The 19046-nt window shown below is 44.6% G+C and overlaps 1 protein-coding gene across 2 annotated transcripts in view; it reads left to right on the top strand.

Moving 5' to 3' along the window:
- Window positions 1-19046, top strand: part of tbc1d2b (TBC1 domain family, member 2B) — a 161530-nt gene that overhangs the window by 14610 nt on the left and 127874 nt on the right. Inside the window, exon 2 of one of the 2 annotated variants that reach the window (XM_043680142.2) lies at window positions 13254-13404. In XM_043680142.2, the coding sequence (XP_043536077.2) occupies window positions 13254-13404 (151 nt within the window). Of the gene's footprint in view, window positions 1-13253; window positions 13405-19046 lie in introns of those variants that run through there. The other variant, XM_087982066.1, reaches the window with a different exon arrangement.

The raw sequence follows: 19046 nt of genomic DNA on the forward strand, positions 1-19046 counted from the left end.
AGTGTTGAACCAATGAGAGAACATGCTACTTCTGATCCAGTATTACATAATAAAAAAGACTTATTAGCAATCTCATAGTACAAACACCTTTTGAGTGAGTGACTACAATATTACAGAACTTTACACTATGCTTGATGGTGGAATAGTTCATTTGAGCAAGGGTGCTAAATTCGAATAAGAGAAATTATGATTGCATAAGGTACAAATTGGTGGAATTGAATAAGGAAAATGCATTAAAAGCCATGAGTGTACATAGGCAATGGATAATCTTTAAGGCAGTATGATAGCAACTGTATTCTTTCAAAGTACAGAAATGCAGCAAAGGTCAACCATGGCTAACAAAGCTAAACTCTAGGAGCAGCGGAGCCTGTCAGGATACATGAAAGTATGGTTTAAATTGCTTTTTGTTCCAGTTTCTCTTCAGTTCCGGGACATAGTCGGAGAGGTGGCTGCTTTACCGGGCAGTGTCTCCCAACCATTCTCCTCTAACTAAAAAAAAAGTTCTGTGCGTCGGTTGGTAAGGTGACAAGTGTTTTTTTAGATTAGATTAGATTAGATTACTTAGTGTGGAAACAGGCCCTTCGGCCCAACAAGTCCACACCGCCCCGCCGAAGCGCAACCCACCCATACCCCTACATCTACCCCATAACTAACACTACGGGCAATTTAGCATGGCCAATTCACCTGACCTGCACATCTTTAGGACTGTGGGAGGAAACCGGAGCACCCGGAGGAAACCCACACAGACACGGGGAGAACGTGCAAACTCCACACAGTCAGTCGCCTGAGGCGGGAATTGAACCCGGGTCTCTGGCGCTGTGAGGCAGCAGTGCTAACCACTGTGCCACCGTGCCGCCCCTTTCGTGTTTCATTTGATTTTTTTTCCAGTAGTCTATTTGAGAATTTAAATAGCAGGAATGGAGGTAAGGGCAGTTGAATGTTCTTCCTGCAGTATGTACGAGGTAAGGGTAACCTCTAGTGTCCCTGCTGACTTCATTTGTGGGATGTGCACCCAACACCAGCTCCTGTAGAACTGTGTTAGGAAACTGAAGCTGGATGAACTTCGGATCATCCAGGGGATTATTGAGAGGAGTTACAGGGAGGTAGTTAAGACACAGCCATGTGAAGAAGGTAGATGGGTTACCGTAAGGGGTAGAAAAGGGAACCGGCAGTCAGTGCAGGGATCTCCTGTTGTGGTTCTCCTCAACAACAGGTATACCGTTTTGGATACTGTTGCGGGGGACATCTTAGCAGGGGTAAGCAATCTGTCCCTATTGCTCAGAGGGTAAGGGAGAAAAGGAGCAGAGCTTTAGTCATTGGGGACTTCATAGTTAGGGGGATAGATAGGAGATTCTGTGGGAATGAGAGATATTCACAATTGGTGTGCTGCTTCCCAGGTGCCAGAGTTCGTGATGTCTCTGATCGTGTTTTTGGGATCCTTGAGAGGGAAGGGGAGCAGTTCCAAGTCGTGGTCCACATCAGCACTACCGACGTAGGTAGGAAGAACGGTTGGGATCAAAGGCAGAAATTCGGGGAGCTCAGGTGGAAGCAGAACAAAGTTGTTATCTCTGGTTTGTTGCCTGTGCCACGTGCTAGGGAAGCGAGGAACAGGGAGCAAGCAGAGCTGAAGTATATACCTATCAGGCAGGGAGGTAGTTGTCGAGTTGGAAAAGGTTATAAAAAAAATAGGATTTATAATCCTCTGGAAAGGAATAATTTGATTAGGGATAGTCAACACAGTTTGTTGTGAAGGATAGGTCGTGCCTCATTAACCTTATTGAGTTCTTTGAGAAGGTGACAAAACAGGTAGATGTAGGTAAGGCGGTTATTCGGTAAGGCGTTTGATAAGGTTTCATGTGGTAGGCTATTGCACTAAATAAGGAGTTTTGGTATTGAAAGTGATTTTAACAGTTTGGATCAGAAATTGCCTAGCTGAAAGAAGACAGATTGTTGGGAAGTGTTCACTCTGGAGCTCATTTACCAGTGGTGTGCCGCAAGGATCTGTTTTGGGGCCACTTCTATTTGTCATTTTTATAAATGCTCTGGAAGAGGGTGTTGAAGGATGGGTTAGTAAATTTGCAGGTGACACTAAGGTAGGTGGATAGTGTCGAAGGATGTTGTGAGTTACAGAGGCACAGAGATCAGACGCAGAGCTGGGCTGGTAAGTGGCAAATGGAGTTTAATGTGTAAAAGTGTGAGGTAGTTCACTTTGGAAGAAGTAACAGGAATGCAGAGTACTGGGCTAATGGTAAAATTCTTGGTAGTGTAGATGAACAGAGAGATCTGTGTCCAGGTGCATAAATCCCCGTAAGTTCCTACCCAGGTTGATAAGGTTGTTAAGAAGGCATATGGTGTGTTGGTGTTTATTGATAGGGGGATTGAGTTTTGGAGCCACAAGGTCATGCTTCAGTTGTACCAGACACTAGTAAGGCCACACCTGGAGCATTGCATGCAATTCTGGTCTCCACATTATAGGAAGGATGCGGAAGCTTTGGAAACTGTTCAAAGTCGATTCACTAGGATGTTGCCCGGTATAGAAGGAAGGTCTTACGAGGAAAGGCTGAGGGAACTGAGGCTGTTTTCGTTGGAGAGAAAAAGGTTGAGGGGTGACTTAGTCAAGACGTATAAGATAATCAGAGGATTAGATAGGATGGACAGTTAGAGTCTTTTCCTTGGATGGTGAAGGCTAACATGAGGGGACATAGCTTTGAATTGAAGGGTGATCTATTTAGGACAGATATCAGGGGTAATTTCTTTACTCAGAGTAGTAGGGGTGTGGGATGACCTGCCTGCAACAGTAGTAGACTCGCTGACATTAAGGGCATTTAAATGGGCATTGGTCATACATATGGATAATAATGGAACGATGGATAGGTTAGATGGGCATCAGATTAATTTCGCAGGTCAGTGCAACATTGAGGGCTGAAGGGCCTACTGTGCTGTAATGTTCTATGTTCAGTTTGGTTGCCTGTTTGTGATTTGAGAGTATCAGGCGCAGGAGATGGTGATAGACCGCAAACTTTGCCATTGAACTGAGTGTTGCCTTTTGTGCCATTATCGTCAGCATTTACCTGAGGCAATGGCTATGCATAAAATCCAGTGGAGCTTGGGTAGTTTTATTAAAATTGCACTCTACTGATGGCTAAAATGAAGAGCCATCAGGACACTTCATCTTTATGAAACTACCCTGTAGTGAGAAATGGTTGACCACCTTTGAGGTTTTGCATTTTGAGAGAATATAGTTGCTGTGAATCAAATAATATTTCCTTTAAAGTTTATCCATTGCCTATCTACAGTGGCTATCTGGTGTTGTGGATGAGTTTGGTGTTCGTGTCTGTTTGGGCTCTTGTGGCATAGTAGTAGTGTCACTACCTCTTAACCAGGTGGCCTAGTTTGAAGTTCAAACTTTTCCAGGGGTGTATAATAACATCCCTGAATAGATTGATTAGAAAATAGCTTAGTGCCTGTTGCCAAACTGTTGTAATGCTGTAGATGTTGGTGGCACCACTAGATCATGGTGCCATTCACATGGCAGCTGTTCTCTCCTATGTGAGAAAAATGTTTAGGGCTTTCAGATCAAACTGGCAGGAGGCTTGCTTGTGTAACATGAAGGCCAGACATGTTTTCCCAAATGTGCAAAGGAGAGCCATTGACATGCGAGAATAGAGACTTCAACCTTTGTGTTTCAACTCCTTGTGTTTGTGAGAGAAGAATAAGTCTTGTATATCATTTCATTGCAGCTTAAATGGAGTCGGCCCATCTTATTTAACTCTATTCGTAAATTGTTTTTGGCTTGAGACTGTAGAAACACCTTTTATTTACTCAGCTTGCTTTCTTTACTGATTGCAAAGGTAAGGTAATACAATTATCATGATTTTGCTGATTTTTTTTTTGCTATTGCTAAAGTTTGAGTTTGATTTGCTAATTATAAAACTATCAGCCTCTATCTTATGATAAGGAGCAGAAACAGGACAAACTTTCTACAGGAAAACAAGCCCAGTCAGAAGAGCCTATTGGTCTCCAGTTATTTTGAAGTTCTTATACTGTTGCATTCTCTTTCACTTTGTTTGTGATATGTTTGTACATTAAGCAATTTGTTTTTTTATGAGAATAGTTGAATTTGGTGATGAATGGTGCAATATGCAGCACATAACAAGAGCCTTTCTCTGACTGTGCTTGACTGCAAGGAGTGGTTAGTATTGTGTGCTGTTTTGAAAGCGCAGAGAGGAGGAATGCAAATATGGAGACTTTTTAAAATCTGGTGAGGGATGAGGATGGAGTCTGGGAAAATGGTAAAACAAATGTGTAAATGGAGGTGGGGAATTGAAAATCAAGGATCTTGAAGGGTAATGTGTTTTTAAGGGCTTTCTAAATTAAACTGTTGAGACATGTTATAACACAGTATGGAGCAAGTATGACTTGAACCTGGGCCTTTTAACCCAGACGCAGGAACTTTATCACTGCGCCACAAGGCAGTGCTTTTAAGGGTATATGAGTGTGTGTTGATTTGATGACCTGCATTGTGGGGATGAGATTAAACAACACTTATTTAGCATTATTTACTTTGGGGCATTAAGCACGTGAAGTGAACAGGACTGCAGATACTGGAGATCCAAGTCGAGAGTGTGATGCTGGAAAAGCGCAGCTGGTTAGGCAGCATCCGAGGAGCAAGAGAATCGATGTTTAGGGCATAAACTCTTCATCAGGAATCTGACTCACTAAGAAGTGAATAGAGGAAGTGAATGGGGGAAATGAACAGGACCACTTAGACCCTGAGTCATTCATTGAGTTGGCGACATAGTTAACAATTGCTAAAATGATGCAGTGAATTACATGTAAATGAATGACTCGGGATCGAAGTGGTCCTGTTCATTTCCACCAATCAACCCCACTGCCCCGTGGCCCAACATTTCAACTCCCCCTCCCACTCTGCCAAGGACATGCAGGTCCTAGGCTTCCTCCACTGCTATTCCCTCACCACCCGACGCCTGGAGGGAGAACGCCTCGGAGCACTTCAACCCCAGGGCACCAATGTGGACTTCACCAGTTTTCTCATTTCCTCTCCCCTAACCTTACCCCAGTTCCAACCTTCCAACTCAGCACTGTCCTCATGACCTGTCCTACCAGCCTATCTCCCTTCCCACCTATCCGCTCCACCCTTCCCTCTGACCTATCACCTCCATCCCCACCTCCATTCACCTATTGTACTCTTTGCTACCTTCTCCCCAGCATCTCTCCCCCACCCCCCCCGCCCCGTTTATCTTTCCACCCTGGAGGCTCCCTGCTTCCATTCCTGATGAAGGGCTTTTGCCCAAAACGTTAATTTTCCTGCTCCTCGGATGCCGCCTGACCTGCTGTGTTTTTCCAGCGCCACTCTAATCTAGAGCATACAACAGTACAGCAGAGTACAGCCCTTTGCCCTTTGGTCCTTGATGTTGTGCTGACCTTTTATCCTACTCTAAGATCAAACTAACAAATTTGGCCCCACAGTTGTGTAATAGGGGACTACCTGACATATGCTTCTTTTTTTTTCTTAACCAAATTTCTTTAGTCATCCTTCCCTACACCTACCAGCCTTCCCTACACCTACCAGCCTTCCCTACACCTACCAGCCTTCCCTACACCTACCAGCCTTCCCTACACCTACCAGCCTTCCCTACACCTACCAGCCTTCCCTACACCTACCAGCCTTCCCTACACCTACCAGCCTTCCCTACACCTACCAGCCTTCCCTACACCTACCAGCCTTCCCTACACCTACCAGCCTTCCCTACACCTACCAGCCTTCCCTACACCTACCAGCCTTCCCTACACCTACCAGCCTTCCCTACACCTACCAGCCTTCCCTACACCTACCAGCCTTCCCTACACCTACCAGCCTTCCCTACACCTACCAGCCTTCCCTACACCTACCAGCCTTCCCTACACCTACCAGCCTTCCCTACACCTACCAGCCTTCCCTACACCTACCAGCCTTCCCTACACCTACCAGCCTTCCCTACACCTACCAGCCTTCCCTACACCTACCAGCCTTCCCTACACCTACCAGCCTTCCCTACACCTACCAGCCTTCCCTACACCTACCAGCCTTCCCTACACCTACCAGCCTTCCCTACACCTACCAGCCTTCCCTACACCTACCAGCCTTCCCTACACCTACCAGCCTTCCCTACACCTACCAGCCTTCCCTACACCTACCAGCCTTCCCTACACCTACCAGCCTTCCCTACACCTACCAGCCTTCCCTACACCTACCAGCCTTCCCTACACCTACCAGCCTTCCCTACACCTACCAGCCTTCCCTACACCTACCAGCCTTCCCTACACCTACCAGCCTTCCCTACACCTACCAGCCTTCCCTACACCTACCAGCCTTCCCTACACCTACCAGCCTTCCCTACACCTACCAGCCTTCCCTACACCTACCAGCCTTCCCTACACCTACCAGCCTTCCCTACACCTACCAGCCTTCCCTACACCTACCAGCCTTCCCTACACCTACCAGCCTTCCCTACACCTACCAGCCTTCCCTACACCTACCAGCCTTCCCTACACCTACCAGCCTTCCCTACACCTACCAGCCTTCCCTACACCTACCAGCCTTCCCTACACCTACCAGCCTTCCCTACACCTACCAGCCTTCCCTACACCTACCAGCCTTCCCTACACCTACCAGCCTTCCCTACACCTACCAGCCTTCCCTACACCTACCAGCCTTCCCTACACCTACCAGCCTTCCCTACACCTACCAGCCTTCCCTACACCTACCAGCCTTCCCTACACCTACCAGCCTTCCCTACACCTACCAGCCTTCCCTACACCTACCAGCCTTCCCTACACCTACCAGCCTTCCCTACACCTACCAGCCTTCCCTACACCTACCAGCCTTCCCTACACCTACCAGCCTTCCCTACACCTACCAGCCTTCCCTACACCTACCAGCCTTCCCTACACCTACCAGCCTTCCCTACACCTACCAGCCTTCCCTACACCTACCAGCCTTCCCTACACCTACCAGCCTTCCCTACACCTACCAGCCTTCCCTACACCTACCAGCCTTCCCTACACCTACCAGCCTTCCCTACACCTACCAGCCTTCCCTACACCTACCAGCCTTCCCTACACCTACCAGCCTTCCCTACACCTACCAGCCTTCCCTACACCTACCAGCCTTCCCTACACCTACCAGCCTTCCCTACACCTACCAGCCTTCCCTACACCTACCAGCCTTCCCTACACCTACCAGCCTTCCCTACACCTACCAGCCTTCCCTACACCTACCAGCCTTCCCTACACCTACCAGCCTTCCCTACACCTACCAGCCTTCCCTTTCACCCTGACAGGAATATACTTTCTCTGGATTCTTGTTATCTCATCTCATGCAGAGGATGGTGGATGTCTGGAGCGAGCTACCAGAAGTAGTGGAGGCTGGTACAATAACATTTAAAAGGCATGTGGATGGGTAAATGAATAGGAAGGATTTAGACGGGTATTGGCCAAATGCTGGTAAATGGGACTAGATTATTTTAGGATATTTGGACGCATGGACGAATTGGACCGACAGGTCTGTTTCCGTACAGCACAACTCTGACTCTGTCTGCGAATACTCCCACCAGCTGGGCTGCACAGGATCTGAGGGCACAGTCGAGGACTTTATCCAGGCCAGTCACTTTCCATGGGTTCACTGTCAAGAAGGCTGACCTAACATCTGTGTTAGTGACCATAGGTTCAGGTGCATCCCTCGGTGTCTGACTTTCACTGACTTTCTATTCAAAGTGAGCGTAGAATTTCTTGAGCTTGTTGGGTTGACATCTATTGTTGACTGGGATTTTGTTTGTCGTTTGGTAGCCTGTTATGTCATGAGCCTTGTCACAAATGACAGGTGTCTGTGTGATTGGTCTGGGTCTCAAGTTTAGTTTGGTATTGCCTCTTGGCGTCTCTGGCCTCATGAAGATCGTAGCTGGATTTCCTATATAGGTCAGGGTTGTCTGACTTGAACACTTCAGACCTGGACTTCAATAGTGGGTCTGCTGGTTCATCCATGGTTGCCAGTTGGGGAATATTTGGATTAACTTCGGCACGCAACCGAACATGCTTACTCATGAAGTCTGTAACGGTAGTGGCATACTCATGTAGGTTGGCCGCTGAGTTCCAAGATGTGTGATTTTTCCTTTTTACAAGTGAACTTTGTGCTGGAAATGCCAACATTCTATGATACTGTAACATTTCAGAGTACAAGGGAATGTTACATTTCACTGTTTGAAAGTATTAGTTATATGCACCTCTGCCCAGAGATGGGGTGTGGCTAGTTGCAAGGTTTTCAATAGGTCAGGTGACAGTTCAAGGGTCACTGAAAAGAAGTTCAAAGAGACAATGAGATGAAAAGTTAGTGAGTATTGTGGGAGAGGGTAAGAGAAGGAAACTCCATGTTAACATGCTTTTAGCTATACAATGGGGAAGACAACTGAACTACGTGTTCCATATTGGTTGAGAGCAGTTTGTATATTCTGTGCTGTTAGAACTTAGGAAGAATTTGTACGATTTAGTGTTCGAATTGAGGCTCCAGAAAAGCTATGGGGGCTTGGAAGAAATGATGTGCCACTTATCGTTCAGTACAGCTAGGATTGGGAGGGTTGAAAAACGCAGAAGCAGTATCTGAGCAAGATTGGAACTTAGTGGTAAAAGCAGAGGCAGGAATGGCTCAGTGATGTCAAGTTTTTACTGCCTAGCTGGAGTTGTGCTTGAGTGAGTACTGAATGCAGTTTTGGAGTTCAGGGAGGCTTAGCCCCTGGAAAGTGATCAACCAGAATGGGAGCAGTCATTGAGGCAGTCTGTCACGAAGGGCAGATCAATGAAAATGTAGAATTATGAAGTTTAATGAGATTTGCCAACCCACCACATAGTAACATCTGGGGAAGTTGATAAGAAAATTCTGGGATCTGTTTTTGTTACATTTGATTTGATATGCAATGTGGGTGTTCTGGTGTTAGAATGAAGTTCTGCAGTGTAGATTGTATTACCACTGAGCCAGTGTTGAGCAAAGTTTATTGTTGGTTCAAAACTGTGGAATCTTGAAACTTTATTCTCCTAGTAAGTCCCTTGGGTCTTGCATTGGATCATAGCAGATGAGTAGATGGTTGAAATAAATGAACCAACTTTGATATTGCTTTCTCTTTGTTAAATAGGTTACCGAATTGTAGTCAATTCTATTCAGTATTCTGGTAGACTTTTTACTAATGGGGTTTAAATGGATAACTTTTGGTTTTTGACTGAACAATCCAGAATGCAGTAGGTCACAGATCTATCTAAGATATCTTTGAGCAGGTTGTCTGTTGAAAGATTAGGCTCCAAAACGATACAGATGACCCATTATATGGGGTAACATATCATGCTTATTGCTTCTCACTTGGAAATTACGTTGTATTAATTAAACAAAAAGAATCTGATTATAATTAACATGGGTTAACCAAAACCTTCCCTCGGTATTAACTTGGCCTGTCTTTGGAAAGATTGAAATCATACATAAACAAAAGACATGGAGCACTGGTTCAAGTGTTTTTTATTCACTGGATATGTGTATCCTTGATAAGGCCAGCAATTATTGCCCATCCATAATTGTTCTTGAACAGCTCCAGTCAGTGTGGTTTAGGGGCACAGTACCATTAGGGAGGGTATTTTGGAATTTTGACTCTTCCATAGTGAAGGATCTGTGATATAGTTCCAACTGTTTTTATTCTTTATGGAATGAGGGTGTTGCTGGCTTTCATTCAGGAAGGAAACTGCCATATTTATCTAATATAGCCCACATGTGACTCCAGACCCATAGCAGTATTGTTGACTCAAACAATTAGGGACAGTCAGTAAAGGCAGGCCAAGGCAGGTTTTGTAAAATAAGATGATAGAAGTCCTCAAGCAACACAGTGTAAAAAAAACCTGACAAAACTGACCCTTAGCGAAGAAATTAAGATTCAGCCTTTGACCTGTCAAGGCAGGTTTCATTCTGGGATCTGACTTGTGTAATGTTATCATTGGATAAGAATAGAAGACTGGCTAGAAGGTAGTGCAGCCAATCAAGAGTAATCAGTTGAAGTTCTGATGATTGCACTATATAGTTCCATACAACAGGTCAAAATTTGCCTAAGACTGTCCTATCATTTGTGTTAGGCTAACGACTATTTTTATTTCTATTTTTACTGAAATTTTCCCATAGGCCCCATTATTTCAAATGCACAATTTTCTATAATATGGTGTCGAATGAGAACATAACTACGGTGTTACAGAAGAAGTACCTGTAGTTGAACTTTTGGGGAGCAATGGACTCCTCTCATAGAATCATAGAATCCCTACAGTAGGGAAATAGGCCATCAGGCCCATCGAATCCACACTGACCCTCTGAAGAGCATCCCACCCACTCACACACCTTATCCTATCCCGTAAATCCTGCATTTCTCATGGCTAATCCATCTAACTGAAACAACCGTGCATGCACTTGGCAATTTAGTACAGCCACTCCACCAAACCTGCATATTTTTGGAATGTGGGAGGAAACCGGAGCACCCAAAAGAAACCCATGCAGACACTGGGAGACTATGCAGACTCTACACAGACAGCCATCTGAGGGTGCAATTGAACCCAGGTTCCTGACACTGAGGCAGCAACGCTAACCATTGCTGCCCAATGGAAAAATGAGTCTGAAGAGCACTAAATTTGATCCTGGTGACTGCCTCAAACTACTTTCACCAGGCATATCGTGCTTTCATAGTTAAACTTTGTGATTATCAAAAAATCTTTACCATAAACTTTAGGCAAGCAGAATGCAAAGTACCATATTCCCAGAATCATGAAACCTTGGTGGAAAGTACAAATTGTCATGCCATGTAAAACTTTCATGTCCCTTTGTAGCTTCCTTTATACCCTCTTCACAACTTATTTTCCTCACTATCTTTATGTCATTTGTAAAATTAGCAAAAACGCATTTTGCCTCATCCAGCCTGTTTAATGAATTGTAAAAAGTTCAGGCCCCACCATTATTACGCCTTGAACTGTTCAGTGACTTTCTCTTTAATTCTATGATATGTAAGTTCCTGATCCCTGGTCTTTCTCAGTATTTTTTTCAAACCTGTGAAAATTTCTACAATTAGATTAGATTACAGTGTGGAAACAGGCCCTTCAGCCAAACAAGTCCACACGGACCCGCCGAAGCGCAACCCACCCATGCCCCTACATTTACCCCTTACCTAACACTACGGGCAATTTAGCACTGCCAATTCACCTGACCTGCACATCTTTGGACTGTGGGAGGAGACCGGAGCACCCGGAGGAAACCCACGCAGACACGGGGAGAACGTGCAAACTCCACACAGTCAGTCGCCTGAGGTGGGAATTGAACCCGGGTCTCAGGCGTTGTGAGGCAGCAGTGCTAACCACTGTGCCGCCCACAAAATTGGTCAACCTCATCTCAGGTAATGTTTGTGCTCTATTTTGAAATGTGGAAAGTTGTGTCAATGGCAACTTGCTAACTCTGAGAAAACAAACCAATCTGGTGTGAAATATTTGTTGCAGTTCTAAGAAATCAAGCGTTAAAACTTCACTTGGGCAAAAGTACCATAACTTCTGATAAGCGGGGGGCAGCACAGCGCAATAGACTCCATTAAACCACAAAAGTAAATAAGTGTTGCTGACATTATATTAAATCAACATCCTGTGTTAGCATACACCATTTTTTTTCTAATCAATCTGTTCAGAGGTGACATTGCACATCACTGGATGATGTGGGATTTGAACCAGCTATCCAGCAGTTCTCTTGTAGTGACATGTGATCAGATTTTTATGAATTTTGATGTTTCTTTTAAGAGATTGAAATGTAAAATTCCAGATGTGTCTTAAACAGTCGACTTAGCTTGTATGTTTTTTTGATAACATCACTTCATAAAGATCATGGCAACCGGTGTGTGCAGTGTTTGTCATCTTAGTTAGAATGCTCAGATTACTGGGTTTTGTTTTAAAAGCACCCTCTGAAGTCCATTGTGAAGACATTGAGGGGAGAATAGACAGAAGTAAAGTTTCACCAGCTGATTAATGTTCTGACAGGCCGTAGCACCCATGTTACTTTTTTGCCAAAACCATCTTTATTCTAGTTTGACCAGTAAGGTTTGGTGGGCTCCCTTGATTCATGAATAATATGAATGGTCAGCCGTACCGAAGATTGAGTATCTTGATGCATGTCAAGCCGGATTCAGAGCTGTAGCCTGTGGGGGTGGGGGGGGTGGGGGGGGGGGGGGGGGGGGGGGGTCTGTCTGATATTTGAATTTGAACCTTGGACTTCTGAATTCATCAAACACATTATGACTTATTTGTATCACAACATTAGAGTATTTTATAATTGTCATACTTTAGGAAAGGCAATATATTTTAAAACCGATTCAACATTTCCTTATACCTGACATAAAGATGACCAATTATGGAAGCTATCAATAACTTACATCAAGTGTAGAAAAACACTTTGAATGCTATCTTCGAAGTCCAGGAGACTGGTTTTGCGTCCTGTCAGTGCACCATCGCCAATAATCAACCTTGTACATCCTGTCCAGAAAAGTGGTCATATGTGGAACATTTGCCAATATTGACTTGAAAATAATGGCTGGTCCATGAGATTAACCAGTGTGACTGTCAGCCCTGTGACAGTGCCTTGCTTAGTGTAGCAGGCGGAGACAATGGGTTGACCGGGGCAGTCAAATTTGTGAATTTTGGGTAGTAGATAGAACTGGGCAGTGCAGGTTTCCGGAACTGAGATTGGAGGTTGTGCATAGGAGATCCCCTGAGATGATGAGGTTGTGGATGGTCTAGGAGATGATAGTTGGTCATGAGAGGTGAGGCCTTGGTCAAGGGGCTGGTAGGAGGAGGTGTCCATGAATTGGCACTTGGGTTCAGCGGTGGTGAAGCCATTGCTACCACTTCGGCCCCTCCTTATCAAGGATTGAAGAGGAGGCTAGTCTTTACAGTCTATCAGCACTTATTTGCAGAGATACATATCAAACTCAACAAGCCCAGTTTCTGTCCATTCCCATACATAGGAGATCAAGTTAATGTCTCATCTGAATTCCCAATCAATATACAATTATTTATAGTTATTGGGGTCAGCATCTATTTCATCTCTAAAAGCTAGCAAGACCACAAATAATCTTTAGTTGCTTTAACTTGTCAAAAAAATGTATTGTGTTTGTGTTTTATAATTTTGTTTTGCATTGTGACAGGCTCCCAGTGCACAAGCAATGAGATACTGGCTACAAGAATTACAGCAGAAGAGGTGGGAATTTCGTAATAATGGTACAGCTGGATCAAAGGATAATCAAGTATCACCCCCACTCCCTTGTTCAACTACTGGTCTAGTTGCTAAAGATGTAGGTAAGTCCTGAAAAAGTCAGTTCCAACAGAGATTTGTTGTTTGCTTCCAAATTGCAAAATGTTACTTTTTTGTGCATGACATAATTTGTTTTGCTGAAATATTGTTCAGGGTTTTTAAAAAATACTAATTTGTAAAAATGCATTTCAAAAAAATAACAGCCACCCAATTATCATAGACAATATCTGAGCCTCAAATTTTGATAAGCTATTTAACCAAAGGCAACGAAATACGATTGCCCTTGTCCCAACATGAGCGTTTTTATGAGGGTGTAACCTTCCGATTGGAAGTTAGTAACACAAACTCCTGCTTGTTTTGGCAGTACATTGAAAATTGTATCGCAGGTAGGCATGATGGATAAGAAGCTGTTTAGCATGCTTGCTTTCACTGCTGAGATAAAGTACAGGAGTTGGGACTTCATGTTGCTCTTCTACAGACATGGACCTCTACACCACTGAAGCCAGGTTCTGGATACCTCCTGTACCGACCCCTTGACATGACCTCCCCTCTAATTACCAAACCATCATCTTCTAGACCATCCACAACCTCATCACCTCAGGGGATCTCCCACTCACAACCTCCAACTTTATAGTCCCGGAAACCCGCACTGCCTGGCTTGACCTCCTACCCAAATTTCACAAACTTGACTGCCCCGGTCAACCCATCATCTTCGTCTGCTCCTGCCCCACCGAACTTATGTCCTCACATCTTGACACCGTCCTGTCCCTCTTGATACAGGAACTCCCCACATTAATTTGAGACACCATCCACGCCCTCCACCTCCACCATGACTTTTGTTTCCCTGCTGCCCTCCCACTGCCCAAACACCTCATCTTCACCATGGATATCCAGTCCCTATACACGCCGGTCCCCCACGGTACAGGTCTCCAAGCCCTCAGTTTCTTTCTGTCCCACTGACTCAACCAGTACCCCTCCACCAACACACTGATTTGACTGATGGAACTGGTCCTCACCATCAACAACTTCTCCTTCGAATCCTCCCATTCCCTTCAAGCCAAGGGGGTAGCTGTGGGCACTCGTATGGACCCCAGCTATGCCTGCCTCTTCGGATACATGGAACAGTCCATGTTCTGCAGCTACGCTCGCCCCATCCCCACCTTCTGCTACGCTGATGACTGTATCGGTGCCACCTTGTGCCCCCACAAGAAGGTTGAATAGTTCATCAACTTAATGAACACATTCCACTCTGATGTCAAGTTCACCTGGACCATCTCGGACACCTTCCTCTCCTTTCTGAACCTATCCGTCTGCATCTCTGGTGACCGATTCAATATGGACATCTACTTCAACGCCCACTGACTCCCAGCTACCTGGACTACACCTCCTCCCACTTCTCCTCTTTAAAATCACAATCCCTTATTCCCAATTGCTCCACCTCTGCCACATTTGCTCCCAGGAGGTGCAATTCCACTCTAGACATTCCAATTGGCCTCTATTTCAAGGACCGCAATTTCCCCTCCCACGCATCCAACAATGCTCTCCAGTGCATCTCCTCCACTTCCTGCACTTCTGTCCTTGAACCCCATCCCTCCAACTGCAACATCCCTTCCTGTCCTCACCTTCCACCTCACCAACAATCACAAAGGCCAAATTCCATCTATAGAATCCATCTAACACGGCCCCTGTAAAGGAAAGGACGCCAGCATTCTTTAAGATCCATCTCATCCTGGCAATGTTTTTCCACAACCTCTACCATTGGGGAGAAGGTACCGAAGCCTGAACACACTCATCAGCCGGTTTTGCAACAGTTTCTACCCTACTGTTGTTAGAATACTGAGCAGACTCTCAAACTCTTAGCGTTTGCCTGTACCTGTGTTTTTGTTTTTGTTGCTGTTTACCTATTATTTACTATCTATGCTGCTTAACACTTTCTCCCTGTTTTGCTCGCAAGGCGAAGCTTCTCACTGTGCCTTGGTACACATGGCAATAAATTCATTTCGATTCAACCTCTGGATACAATGCATCACAGCTATACTTCCCTCCACACCCTTATCGACATCCCGCAGAGGTTATTCCCTCTGCGACTCCCTCGTTAGGTCCATGACCCCATCAACCCTCTTTCCACTCCCGGCACTTTTCCTTGCCGCTGAAGGTGGTGTAAAACCTACACCCACATCCTCACTTCCATCCAAGACCACAAAGATCTTTCACACCTGCCAGAGATTTTCCTGCGCATCCAAACACCTCATCTACTGTGTTCGTCGCTCTCGATGTGCTCTCCTGTACACTGGGGAGACAGGACACCAGTTTGCAGAATGTTTCAGAGAACATCTGTGATACACGCACCAAACAAACCCACTGCCCTGTGGTTGACCACTTCAACTCCCCCTCCCACTCTGCCAAGGACATGCAAGTCCTGAGTCACTTCCACTGCCAAATCCAAGCCACCTGACGCCTGGAGGAAGAACGCCTCATCGTCTGCCTTGGGACACCCCGACTACATGGCATCAACATTGACTTCACCAGTTTCAGCATCTCCCATCCATTCTCCTCATCCCAGATCCAACCTCCCAACTCGGCACTGCCTTCTTGAACTGTCCAATCTGCCCATCTTCCTTTCCATCTATCCGCTCCACTCTCCCCTCCGACTGATCACCTGCCACCTGCATCGACTTATCGGTTTCCCAGGTACCTTACCCTACCCCCACCCTCGTATTTTTCTTAGCCCTCTTCCCACCCCCCACATTGCTGATGAAGGGCTCATACCTGAAACGTAGATTCTCCTGCTCCTTAAATGCTGCCTGACTGGCTTTGTTTTTGAAGCACCACACTTTGACTCTGATCTCCACATCTGCAGTCCTCACTTTCTCCCAGCCACTGATTAAGCCACTTTTGGAGTACATGGTTGCCCTGCTGTAAAAAGGATATTACATTAAAGAGGGTTCTGAAGAGGTTTGCCAGGATGTTGCTGGGGCTGGATGGGGGTGGGGGGGAGGTTTGAGTAATAAGAAGAGACTAGGATGTTTCACTGGAGCGTAGGAGGTGAGGGGTGGTCTTTATAGAGGTTTATAAAATTATGAGGGGCACAGATAAGATGCATAGCAAATGTCTTTTCCCTAGGCTACGGGATTTCAGAACTAGAGGGCATATTTTTAAAGTGAGAGGGGAAGGATTTAAAAGGGGCCTATGGGGCAACTTTTTCCACACAGTGGAATGAACTGCCAGAGGAAGTGGTGGATGCAAATATACTTAAACATTTAAAAGACATTTGGACAGGTATATAAATAGGAAATGTTAGAAAGATTTGGGCCAAATGCAGGAAAGTGGGTCTAGTTTAGTTTGGGAAAAACTGTTTTGCATGGAAGCATTGGACTGAAGTGTGTTTCCATGCTCTATTACTCCATGACTATGAATTTATGACTGATGTACTGAAATTGGAACAATACAGGAAAGATTAGTATGGCCTGGCTGCTTTCTTTTCTCTCCTCCTCCAAACCAGGATGCTGCATTCTCACTCTGGAAGTTGGAAAATCTCAGCCCCTTGCTCTCTGGAAACTACAATTAGATTGAAGATGAAAGCCCTTCCCAATGAAGGACTTTTGCCCGAAATGTTGACTCTCCTGCTCCTCTGATGCTGCCTGACCTGCTGTGCTTTTCCAGCACCATTCTAATCTTGAAGATGAAATACTTTCAATCCATTCTGTGAGCTGCAGATTTAAAAATAATTGCTCTTGGCTTTCAATATAAATTTTCAACTGTCATTAAAATGATCTTTCGGGAATAAAGATTCTGTTTACCTTGCTGCACTATAACTTGGGAGCTAAGTTGTTGTGAGGTTCCCATTCTTAAAGCGACTCTTAATAACCTGTCTGTTGGGATACCACGAGTTTCGACCTGTGATACACCAAGCTTGCAGCCTTTCCACAAAGGGAATCGTTGATGTACATGTGAATTAGGAGTGGGTGTAACCAACTGGCTGCCTCGAGCCTGCTACCTCACTTATTAAGACTGATCTAATTATTGAACACTTCCACCTATTCCTGGTAACCTTTCATCTCTTGTTTATCAAGAATGCATTCACCTGTGCCTTATTCAGTCTCTACTTCTGCAGCTTATTAAGAAAACATTCCAAAGATTCATGAGCTTGTCAGGGAAAATGTCTACTTCTATCTGTTTTAAATGGGCAACCCCTTATTTTTAAACATTAACCCTCTAGTTCTTGATATTTCTTGCTGTGGTAGAATTCTTCCTATGCATTTTTTCATTACCCTTCAGAATTTTCTGTTTCCCACATTGGTCTAAAGCTAGTTCATAGCCTATCCAACATTTTCCTTTATAAGCCAGTGCACAGTTCCAATTATTTGTAAATGCAGGTGAGGCAATTCGGCCCTGGAGAAAGGGGACTGACACTGTAAGAAGTAGTCTGATATATTTTTGATGATGAAATTAGTAAAGTATAAGTTACATACATTCAACTCCCTATGCAATTTGCTGCACCTGCATACTAACCCTTTTTGATCCATATGCTTGGACATCCAGATCTGAGATCTGTGATCTTTCATTATTTCAAATGGACAATTTCACATCCCCTCCCAGTATCCTTCATTTGCCAGATCTTTGCCCAGTCACTTCACCTGTCTATATCAATTTATAGTCTCCTTATTACTTTTCACAACTTACTTTCCTATCTGTTGTTGTGCCATGAATAACTTAGGAACCATACCTTCAATCTCTTCATCAGGCATTTAGATAAGTTGTAAAAATTGAGGTCCCAACACTAACCAGTGTAGCACACTATGCATTATATATTGTAAACCTTTAAAAAGATCCATTTAGCCAGGCAAACCTTTACTCTTACCAATATTAGCCTATTCTGTGAGGTTCTCAGGTAATGATCTTTGATGTTTCATTGGAGATGATAGTCAGTATTATTATCAGTAGACTATTTATCCAGAGATCCTTCTGGGGTAGGGGTTCAAATCTTGTCATGGCAGATCGTGGAATTTGAATTTTATAAAAAATTAAAAGTCTAAAATGATCACTGTTGATTGTCAGAGAAGGAAAGCTGGTGACTCCAGAACCACCAGCAATGTGACAGACTCTGGCAATTAGGGATGGCCACATTCCTAAATAAAATTATTCCAGTGATGTGGGCATCGCTGACTCTGTGAGCATATGTTGTCCATCCCAAGTTGAACTTGAAAAGGAGGTCATGAGCTGCCTCCTTGAACTGCTGCAGTCCATTTGCTTGTAGGTTCATCACTAGGGAGGGAGTTCCAGGATTTTGAGCCAGGAATGATGATGTATTTCCAAATCTGAATGGTGAATGGCATGGAGGCAATCTTGCAGGTGTTGGTGTTCGCATATCTCTTCTGTACTTATCCTTGGAAATGCTAATGGTTGTGAGGAATGTTTGGAATGAGTTTTGGTGAATTTCTGCGGTGCATCCCCTAGAAGGCTTACTGAACATTGATGGTGTAGGGAGTGAACCTTTGTGTTATCAATCAGGCAGGCTGCTTAGTCCTGAACGATGTCAAGCTTCTTTAGTATTTCACTCATCCAGGCAAGTGGGTCATGTTATTTATGTATGCCTTGTGGGCAGGCTCTGAGAGTCAGAAAGTGAGTTACTCAGTATTTATATGGTTAGTCCATTTCAGTTTCTGGTCATTGGTAACCCCACAAT

Source organism: Chiloscyllium plagiosum, unplaced genomic scaffold (assembly GCF_037043375.1).
Source record: "Chiloscyllium plagiosum isolate Xiang-an unplaced genomic scaffold, Cpla_swu_hap1 HiC_scaffold_42, whole genome shotgun sequence".
Classification (NCBI taxonomy): Eukaryota; Metazoa; Chordata; class Chondrichthyes; order Orectolobiformes; family Hemiscylliidae; genus Chiloscyllium; species Chiloscyllium plagiosum.